The 11,339-nt window shown below is 39.1% G+C and overlaps 1 protein-coding gene across 1 annotated transcript in view; it reads right to left on the bottom strand.

Annotated features, from left to right (window-relative positions):
* Positions 1-2,994: 2,994 nt before the first annotated feature.
* LOC108575972 (golgin subfamily B member 1) overlaps positions 2,995-11,339 on the bottom strand; it is a 100,418-nt gene continuing 92,073 nt past the window's right edge. Inside the window, exons 19-27 of the mRNA XM_017938910.1 lie at positions 9,973-10,230; positions 9,388-9,575; positions 8,974-9,031; positions 6,009-6,945; positions 4,682-5,238; positions 4,440-4,600; positions 4,215-4,362; positions 3,939-4,126; positions 2,995-3,345 (exon numbers count right to left, since the gene is read on the bottom strand). Coding sequence (XP_017794399.1) covers positions 3,264-3,345; positions 3,939-4,126; positions 4,215-4,362; positions 4,440-4,600; positions 4,682-5,238; positions 6,009-6,945; positions 8,974-9,031; positions 9,388-9,575; positions 9,973-10,230 — 2,577 coding nt within the window. The 3' untranslated portion in view covers positions 2,995-3,263. The remainder of the gene's footprint in view (positions 3,346-3,938; positions 4,127-4,214; positions 4,363-4,439; positions 4,601-4,681; positions 5,239-6,008; positions 6,946-8,973; positions 9,032-9,387; positions 9,576-9,972; positions 10,231-11,339) is intronic.

An 11,339-nucleotide genomic window follows, 5' to 3' on the forward strand; every position in this document is an offset into this window, starting at 1 on the left:
GGCGGCCTGGGATTACTCGACTTTCGAAGAAAGAATCGCACGTTCGCAGCGAAACTTTTCTTTCGTTTTTTTTTTTTATCTTTATCTCTTCTATCGATAAGCTACAAGATGTGTCTTCCGGTTCACACGGTTTCGTTGCACGTGCTCTACTTCTTCCCCGGTCCGGTATACGTTACAATCATGCACTGGCGCCTAGCTGGTTTCGTTTAGGTTAGACTGCGTTTAAATGCTCGACAAATTCGTTTTTAGCAAGATATTATCTATGTATACACGTAATACAGGTATCTATAGACTAGCTGTATGCTTGGGAATGGGTACAGAATCAGCGGGGACCACAGGTGGGCGTTTCTCTTTCGCCATTGTTAGCAGGGCTATCGAAGAAACATCGACACATGACTATGTACAAACGATTCTGTTCTGTTTTTCTGTTTATCTTTTCTTTAGTGCCTCGAATTGAATTCTTTCTTTCAATATTTTCCTGATCCCTGCTGTCCCAAAATGTTCATTGCACGCTGAGAAAAAATACTCCCTCTCTCTCCCTCTTTCTCTCTCTCTCTCTCTTTCTCGAGAACAGATCCTGCAAAAGCGATACTGACGATTATCATAACAATTTTCGTTTCAGTCCACCGTTTTCCCCCGTCGATGTTACGATAATCATCATAAACTTGACCGTCTTAATTCACGAAGGGCTCTGTGTATGACATTATCATCGATGATGTCCCTTCTTCAGACTTCCGGGTCAATTTGTCCCCTCTCTTCTAGGACGATCGTTGTTGCCAATGTCCTGGATGCATACTTTTTTTTTTTATTCTGTTTTTTGTCAACGACGCACGAAGAAAACGCTTGACGAATAATTGCATCGTGAATTTCGCCACGATATTCCGCTCGGTTTTTAGGATTATTTCGGAACTAGTAGCGATAACTGGTAAACTGGATAAACTGGTTCAACAAATTTTTTCTCGATGGAAGATTCGAGTGTGAAAATTCACACGTCCACGGTTCAATCATCCCATCGTTAGGCTTCTTTTTTTTTTTATTTCAAGCTCGATTAGATATCGGTGCAACTTTTCTTTTTCCGTGTAGGCTATTCCTCCGAAGGGGAGATGATTACTTTTAAAAAGAGGGAATATTTCTCGATCGAAAAGAACAAGGGAGTTGCAACAATATCTAAAATGGACGTCGAATGTAATACATAAAGAGTGGAGGAAGTCAGATTCTCCAAATTGAAACATGAATGGGTACATCATATCTTCCTCTATCTATAGATACACGTATATCTATGTGTGAATTATTTACAGTCGTGTAAAGATCTCGTAACAATGTTCAACAAATATCGTTTCCAACAACGTCCGTAAATATCTGCAATCGGTTGTCAACGTAAACCAACATGTACTATGTGTAATAATGTGGGCTGAGAAACTATATGGAAGTTGTGTTCACATGCGTTAACAATTTTTTTTTCTATAGACACTTTCATAATTCGTAGCTCGGCTAAACATATCAAATCACGTATCTATAATATAATAATACTCTACAACTGTGTATACGTTCGTAACATATTTCACCGTTTATAATATTTACACATGACACACTTTTTGCAACGATACACACGCGCATACACCCTTTCTCTCGTGTCGAAGAAAATTACGTTTTCGTTTCGATTTCACGTACTTAAGAGGAAAATTCTCCTCGATCAACCACAAGCAACATCTTTTTTGTTTTTTTTTTTTCTTTCTTTCTTTATTCTATATTATAGAAACAACGGATTTCACGAGTCCTTCGATGGGAGAGAGAAATGCGTTTTTTTCGTGCGTCAAAATGCTTCGTTTTCGCATCGCAAGATCATCGAGCATGCACGAAACGTTCGTTTTATTGTCATCTTGAAAGCTAATCAGCACCATTCCCATTTATTTTTTGCCCACTCGTGCACGCCATTGCTCCGACGGCAGTTTACAGGATATCCCTCGTGCTACGTGTTACATCTCCTGTTCCTAATGATCTAACTAACACCTTCGTTCCTCCTCACTTTCTCTTCTTTTTAATTTTACTTCGTTTCTCTATGTTTTTCTTTTCTTTCTCTTTTTCTTCGGTTCCCTTCAACTGGAGTTCTAGCACTCCGTTATACGACGACGATCTTTGGACCCGTGACGAGAAATCCAAAAAGAGAAAAGGAAAGGATAAATCCTCTCCTTCCGACTGTTGCTCTTTTATTTTCCTGATATTTTGTATATCGAGTAACTTGGACGATGGGGGAGTACGACAGGTGACTTTTACAACAATTTCGGAGTCGTTCCTTGTTATTCGAATTCGTTAAATGTTAATATTGGTATAATACTGGTCGAAAGGAACGGTTCTTTGTGTTTGAATAATCTGTCACCTATTTTCGAAGGACGAAGAACGAACTGCTACCCTTACGTCGTGTTCATCCTCTCTTAACACCTTTCTTTCATCTTTAATGGGTTAACAATGGTAAAAATCTACGTCGGTACGAAACTCGACGCGATAACTATGAAAATTTCACCGATCAAATGGTACAATTGCGTGTAACAAGAAACAGAGCATCCCCGGATGATTCTGAGACATGCAACCAACTGGTCTACAGAAAAAACTACCTAGATTCTATCATGTAACAAGTGTAAATCGATCGTCCATCGACGCCCTGTTTCTCTCGTCTTTAGTCATTGAATCGTGTCGCTCCTACGGAAAACTTCGTCGAGTTTCGTGAAGCATAATATATTTCTGCACTTCAACTACGAACACACGCGTTCCACTTGTCAACGCTGCGTAATCGATCGATCGATCGATCGAAATAATCCTGTTGATCGATTCTCTCGTGTATACTCCAGGCGAAAATTTTTTCTATCTCCATGAACGAGGTTATCAATTTGCCTCACTGAACGATCCTCCTTGGTTGATTCCTCGTAATAGTCGCAAGGAATTGTCGTGGATGATGAGAGTGATGCATGAACGACGATGATGATGATGATGGTGATGATGATGATGATTGTGATGATGATGAAATGGCGAAGGATGATAGAATGTAGCCGTATTGTGGCAGTCGAAGTCGATGAGGTATCTCGGTTGCCTGTGTGTCGACGGTATTTTTTTGTTTTGCTTTTTCTCTCTCTAAGGCTCTAGAAATGCTCTAGATTGCTTCTACGGTTGCGTGTGTGTGCACGTGACAACATCGAAGAAACGAAGAGACCGATTTGTTTTTTTTTTGTTTTTGTTCGTTTTCTACATCGTTACGTGGCCTGGTTTACTTATCTGCTATCCTGCTGATGATGACTCTTGCACGGTTGCTCTCGATTGCTTCTCGCTTCCGGTCCCTTCGACGTCTTCTTTCTAAGGCGAAGAAAAAGGCATAATTTTTTTCGGTGAATTCTTTCGTAGTGTTTCCATTAAACCCTCGAAGTACGGACGGTAGAATCCGGTGCCCGGGTCTTTTCTGACCCGCACGGATTTCTCACCGATGCATAAATCGCGCAGGCTCGAATTTTTCTTGCCTTCGTTTATCCGATCTACTTTGCATTATACGTTTAACTTTTCTGAGTGTAGACACAGTCGAGAAATGTAACGATAAGTATTTGATCAATTATTTATAAATAAATAGTTTTATATTTCTTTCGTTATCTCTTTCTTTCTTTCAATGTAGAAAGATGTAAACCTCGAGAATGTGAAAGTTTGAAAAAAGACAGAGAAAATATTTTTGAACGTATGCTGTCAATTTTTCATTCGCCGCATACCCTTTTTTCTGGAAGCAGTAACGAATAATACTATCCTAATCGAAGATCCGTTGCCGAGACGATCGTCGTCACGATCACAGAAACCGTAGAAAGTTCTATAAATGTGTGCGTCGTCGCTCTAAAGCTAGCGGGTCTCTAGTGACCCGGACATAGGATCGCGCCGGTTAACAAATGAACGATGAAGAAACTTACACGTGAGCACAGCTGTCGCCATTCGTCGTAGCCGGTCGCGGTGAACTAGATTCGCTGCGACGATCGTTTAGAGTATCTTCGTCGTTGTCGTCGTCGTCGGACGTTTCCAAAAGCTTCGTGAGTAGATGTGGTGTTCCTTCTGAACTAGATGGACTGGATTCCACTGATAATTCGATGCTTTTCTCATCCTGCAACAGAATTTTTCATCTTGCCACGAAACTCTCTCTCTCTCTTTCACATCGAGCGATCAAATTCTTTCTCAAATGACTGAATCACCTCTTTCTTTAGCATGTCCAGTAGCCTCTTCCTGTCTGCTTTCAGCTGATCTGCTTGCTCGGACTGTGCGACAGTTTTTATCCCAGAAAGCTCCAGCAGAGCCAGGTGTGCGTCTTTCTCGGACACTGCAGCTTTCAGAGCTTCTCGTCTGTTAACAAGTGCAATATTAATACAACAAAGGAATGAAATCGTCACATATCAGTTTCTCTTTCTTTAATGATTTACTTCATTTGACGGAGATCTTCCAGTTGCATGGTTCTCTCTTCAGCGAGACGTTCGAGTTTCATCTCGTATTTCTGCAGCTTAGAAAGAAGAGGTTGACAGGTGATACATTTCAAGGCAGAAGCTGTTTGTATTGATGCAATCCTCTGTTCCAACTTAGCTATCTAAAATCGAGAATAAAAAGAGAATATAACCACGTTTCTTTCCTTCGAAATATTGCAATAAAAAAAATGGCCACTATTTACCCTTTGAAGAGCCTCCTTCTTCATCCTCTCCTCACTTATCATTTTCCTTTCACAGTTACTGGTAATAACAACACTCTCTCGAAGAGCTTCACTGAGCTCCTCAATTTTGTTCCTCTTCTCCATCAGATCCTTTGAAAACTGTATCTCCTTGTCTTCCTTCTCTTTAATTACATTCACCAATTCCTCGATCTGTTCCAGATCGATTCTCTCACTGAAAGCCCTCTCGAGAGAGTCCACTTCATCCTCTAATTGCTGGATCCTCTCGTCCCTTACTCGTATTTCCTCTTTCAGCACTCCAATGTCGTCGTATTCGCTGAGTTCCTTCTTCAAGGCAACTATCTCTTTCCTCAGCTTCGTTATTTCATCCTTACTTCCCATTATCTCTTGTTCATACTCTTGGATCTTATTGTCCTTCTCAGATATCGCGTGCTCCATTTTCTTCATCCTCTGCTCCCTTTCACGCAATTCTGAATTTCCCTCTGTCACATGGTTGCACGAGAAATCCTCCATTTTTGTTATTGTACCTTTCTCCCGACAATCTTTGTGCTGTTCTTTTGCTGTAAAATTTAAACTTGGCTAATGATCATTGTTATCGCTAATTTATTTTTCAATTTAACATATTACGTTGGTGTATGTGAAACGTAGTTTTTTTTAACGAAACTTTAGATACATTGTGTTTTTTCAAAAAATAATGTATTTAATCTAAATAATTTTCATACAATTCTATACACTATTCCCACAGATCAAGCAGTTTCATTATTCCAAATTTATAAAAATGATTAGATTTTGCTTTTACAGTGCTTTCATTTCAAAATAATTTGTTTGTTAAAAAATTGTTCAGGTGTTTAAAGAAATGGTAGTCTGTTGGATTGTTTTCAATAATTTTTCTTAAAGCGTTATCATCGACGAACTTATTTGGCCTTCCTCTTGGCTCATTTTCCAATAAAAAGTTGTCAATCTTGAATTTTGTACACTAACGTTGGAATGTCTTAATATTTACACAACCTTCTTCAAATGCTAAATTTATATTTTCAGCAGTTTTTTCAAGTTTAAAGTTATATGAAAAAAAATTAGGCGAATATTTCGATTATTCATCGTGTCAGACAATAATGTCCAAACAATAGTATTGTAAATTTTAAATAGTCAAGTAAATTCCCTCTTCTTGACTATTGTATATAAAAATATATTATCAGACAAAATTTAATATGTGCCATCGACCCATTAGTTTCAGTTGTTGAAAAAACGGCATTTCATTTGTACCAATTTAACAGAAGACAAAAAATTGATAGTGAGGATTATTAGGACCGGGAATCCAAAATAATCTTACCTCGATGGGTTTCTTCAATCTTCAGTAGCTCCTTTTCTAAGTACCCTACTCGATTCTGCAGCTGATCGATCCTGCACTCACGATCCTGCAGCTTCCTCTTTAAAATATCCACGTTATGTTCTCTCACATACTGTTCCAATTGCGTAACCATTTCTTCAAGCTCTATGATTCTCTCCTGATCGATTCTAGACTCTCGATTTTCACCATTCTTCTGGATCCACCTCTCTAACTCTTGAATCCGTCTATTTCCAGCTGTCACCTGGCAACGAAGATCGTGCAGCTCTTTCACGTCAGGATTCTGCTTCAGAAAATCCTCAAACTCAGCCACAGTATCTTCCAGTTCCTCTATCCTCCTAGTCTTTCTTTCGATCACCATTTCTAACTCTCTTACGCTTACAGTATCCGTGTGTTCTCGAAGAAAATTCTCCAGGGACTCCATTTCCTGCTCCAACTCGACGATTCTCCTATTCTTCCCTTCAAGCTCTACTTTCCAGGTCTCGTTATTATCTTGTACTCTAGTTTCGTTGTCTTTACACTTTTTGGACTCCGTCATCAAACCCTTCAGGGTCTCTATCTCGTCCTCCAGTTGTTCTATACGTTTATTCTTCACCTCCATCTCGTTCCTCCATGTCTCTTTCTCCCCTTTCAGTTCATCCGTTAGTTTCAAACTTTGGGTACATTCGTTGTTGGTATTCTTCACACTCTTACAGGCTACCAGTTGGTCCTCCAGTTCCGCGATTCTTCGATTCTTCGATTCTAGCTCCTTCTTCAAATCTTCCTCCTCCAAACTGACGTTCTTCGCGTCCTTCATCTTTTTAGAACAGACAGACTCCTTCAGTAGTCTTTCCAAGGAGGACGCCTTTAATTCCAGCTCGGTGATCCTTCTGTCTTTCGTCTCCAGCTCGATCTTCCTGGTCTCCTCGTGCTCTCTCGCGTTCTGGAGGACGCTTCCGGTGTTTTCCGACCGCTGTGTGCGTGCATCGGTGCGCGTGGACGTCGCGGTGCGTGTGTAGAGGCGACAGGTGTGAACGTAACAGAAAATGTGAACGAAAAAGAAAAAAACAAAGAAGGTGGACAGTGGGTAGGGGGTAACACAGTGATTCTGGCCCGTGTACATCGAGTGGTTTCACGTTGAACGACGTAAGGGTGCGTCTCCGAATGGCTGCGAACGTGACTTTCGATTCTCTCGTAGTCTCTCCCTCGTTCCTTCTTACTTTCTCGATACTCTTTGTCTCCTTTCATTTTTTTTTTTTTTTTGTTAATCTTTTGTATATCTTTTTCACGTGCTTTCGTCGAAGCCATCGTCTCTCCTGGCATGACGACGTGTGGAAAGTCTAACTTTCTCGTCTCCTCTCTCCTCTTATGCTCTCGACGTTCTTCTCTGCCTCCATTCATCATTCACCACAATGCTTTCTTTCTTTCATTTTTTTTTTTTTGTTTATGTATATATATATATTTATATCTACATATACACGTATATATATATATCTCTGTCGTGTATACGTATTATATACACATGTACAACACATGCGTCTGCCCTTCAAAATTCTCCCTGGCGTATGTATATGTATATACATATAACTCATTATTACACGTATATATATATGTACATACACGACACGATCGCTTATTTACTTGTTTTTTTTTGTTTGAATAAATTTAAAATTAAATAATTATATTATTGTTGCCGTTGTCGTTCGTTTTCTCTTTCTCTCTCTCGCTCTCTCTCTCCCTCTCATCTCCTTTACATTAATATTTATATTTATATATATATATATCAATAATTATTGTTATTTTCGTCAACATCTTCCCGCTATTTTCAATTATTAAATACGTTAACAATGGTCGCAGCGTTACGTAAAATAATTATTATTATTATATCTCGACAAAATGTGTGTGTTGTCAGAATAGCGGAGAATCGCGAATCACGATCCTCTCTGTTTCTTGTTTTTCTCTTTTTTCATTTTTTTGCTTATTTTTCGTTCTCGTATTTTTAATAAGTTCGTGTGTACTTGTAAAGTTCGCTTAATATGCAAATTGTACTAAAAAGAACGGAGAAGGCGTCCCCAACGAAAATCGACCTTAGAACAAGCTTTTTAGGAATCCGGCGGGACCCGCCTGTTGGATTTTTTAATATTTTCGGTTTTGTTTTTTTTTTTTTCATCGATTTCGAGGGATTGTTTTTCGTCGTTTAAACATTCGGAAACGCATGTCGTTTAACGTGGAAACGATCGAGCACGTATACGGACCACCATATTCGCACGAACGTGTACAGAAAAGAAGCAAATATATAACAATCAAGCAAGCAAACACACATGTTATACGTGTCGTGTCCAGGGTCAGCGTGAAAATTCAAAAAGACATGTGGTTAGTCGCGTTTCCATCGATATTCATTTCTAAGCAAGGTTTAGGATCGTGTAAGAAAACTATAACTATACATAGAATATCTCTTGGAAATACTGTGTGTCTAGGATGACACACTAATTCAATTTTATTATTCAATTAAAACACATACACCGTCGTTCATAAGTATTAAGACACCTGTTATGTAGTTACAAAAAGTATTATATGATTTAAATTGCATTTCTTCGACAAAGATAGTATCATATATCAGTAAAAATACACAGGGTGTTCGGAAAAGTAGAAGAGGATAAAGTATATTTGTTTTCGCAACCGAAAATGTTGTACAAGCTGGCAGGAGGTGATTCCTTATGTAAAAATAAATAAAAAATGTAGAATCAAACTTTTTCATTCAAGGCTTAGTTTTTGAGAAAATCAGGTTTGGAAGTCTTTCACGCAGCGTGCATTCGTCGTCATGGAAACCGCGTGACGCTAAGGAGGCGGCCATGACAGGCTAGCGTTTAAGCTTGCTTCACATAAAATATGTGTCCGAATACTTATGAACGGGAGTGTATGTAATTCTTTCAGAAAGGAAAATTGTAACAAAATAGAGTTGCACACTGACCTCTTGTTGCTGTGCAGTTGCGGCTTGTTTCAACTTGGCTTGTGCGGCTTTGAGTGCACTGTACAAAGTAATTACATTATTAGTATATCATAAAAAAATTAAGGAACTTCTAGCTGAACGATTTTTTTCCAATTTCCTAATCGAGCAGTTGAAATGGCAAATGATGTAAGTACCAAAAATAGTATATCATAGGTAGAGTGTGTAATACACTTTTTACCATTTGGCTTCCCTCTAAATCTATAATAGCGATAAACGCTGACAGTTTATAGCGTTCAAGTGATAAACGCTGACATTGTATAGCGTTCAAGTGACAAACGATGTAAGTGCCAAAAATGAATAAACACATATTTTTCGTTTACATTTCTGCCACTTTCATCGTTTACCATTTCAACTCCTCGATTATAAAATACTCACTCTTGAAGTTCTCTGATTTGTCTCTCCTTGGCGTTCTGCTCTTCCTGAGTCATCTGCATTACCTGCAGTAGCCTCTCTGTCTCGGCTGCGTTTCTGGTCGACTCCTCTTTCGCTTTTTCCAGCTCCTTTTCCGTGTTCTCGAGAGTCTTCTGTATTTCCGCCAACCTTTTGTCTGGCGACCCACCGCTCTATATAAAAACAACAGTCACAATTAACCAATTATTAATTAAACAGTTAACAAATTATAGAACAACAGCAATTTTAATAGGTAATTCTAAAATTTTGCCCAAAATTTTTGCATAGTTTAGTTTCCTAAGGCTATCAACGAATCCTGCGAGTTTGAAAAAAATCGGTGATTACGACCGCAATTCTGCGCGATTTCACGTGAAATGGCTCATACCCGGAATAAACCAAATACTCTTGTAATACGTTGGCAAAAGTATGTCGAACATTAGGGATATTACTTTAAATAAAAATGTTTAATTTCAATGGAGCTATGTTTTTTCCTCAAAATGAACAGCTTAAAACCGCGGAAACTTTCAGGATAACCTAATGACAAATGATGACAAATTCCTCGAATTTTACCCTATCTAACTGCTGCTCCAGCTGGTCCATCTTCGCTTTCCGTTTCTTGAGGTCCTGGTCGAGACTTTGGAGCGTCCTCTCCTTCTCCTCCATCGTTCTAGCTTTCTGATCTACGGCCTTCGCTCGTTCTTCCGTATGTCGCCTCTGTTCCTCCAGTTGTCGTCTCTGTTCCTCCAATTGTCTTCTCTCTTGAGTAGAATCGGTGCCAGCCTTCGTAGCGCCAGCCTTGAGTTTCATTTGAGCCTCGTGCAATTTCATCTGCGTTCCAAATAAAATTCGTTGTAAACTCTCTCAATTCTTCATCGTAATCTAAATTCTACAGCTAGGCAGATGAAAGCCGCCTCACTTAGAGCCGTGATCATCATCATTATCACCATGAAAATTCAACACTTTCTTCATCGTCTCTAATTATTCAATTTCGCACTACTCGGTGGTAAAGTAGGAATTTTACTTTCGAAAATTCCTCATGATCACGGCTCTTCAGTAAATGATTGAGATGCATGGAAATGTAATTAAAAAAACAAGTCAGACGCGCAGAATGAGAAGAAACTCTCGCAAGTCCCTCGCAAATCTAGTGACGTTCATAGCGATATATATAATTAAAGGTATGGTATACAAGAAAACGTGTGTGCAGAACGCATCGTGTGTGCACTTGAAACATTCTCCAGTCTGTACAAATTATAATTACAAACGCAGACAGGGTTTTTATATAATTCATTCACGCAATCCTTAACAGTACAAGTAATCATTTTCTATCTCTGGCATTTTCGATACATGTGGCATGCACCAAAAAAATCGAACTGAAAGGAGAGAAAAGTAAAAGAAGAGAAACGCAGAGAAATAATAAATGGTTGCTCGCCGTTTCGATGTCGAACGCGCAAACAGAACTGTAGCAGTAACAATAATAATCCAGTCGAATGAATCGCGACGATGAAGACGATCGTTTTCCTCTCGACATCCTTTATTTTCGTATTCCTTATAATAAAGGAAACGTCTGTTTTCGTTGAAATTCTTTTCGATCGTCTTCACGCCATCGGCGCTGGCTGCCAAAAAACAGTCTAAACGTAACGATAAAAACGTAACCATCGGCATAACCATCGACCATACACGGAGAAAACGTAAAAATTAAAAAGAGCAATAACGAGCGCGCGAATGGCTGTGCTATTAGAGAAAAAGTAACAGATCGCCAAAAAAATGTTATCGGTGGCGGGGGAACGATCCGATGGAGTAGAAAAAAGTGAGGTTAGGGTGGTAATGATAAAAAATGGTGAATGCGATGTTGCTCTTCGCTTGTGAAGTGTGACGGACGCCCCGAGATATACATGTACGCAACATAACATGAGAAATATATAGTATGTGCTGGTGCA

This window comes from Habropoda laboriosa, unplaced genomic scaffold (assembly GCF_001263275.1).
Source record: "Habropoda laboriosa isolate 0110345459 unplaced genomic scaffold, ASM126327v1 scaffold300, whole genome shotgun sequence".
In the NCBI taxonomy this organism is placed as follows: Eukaryota; Metazoa; Arthropoda; class Insecta; order Hymenoptera; family Apidae; genus Habropoda; species Habropoda laboriosa.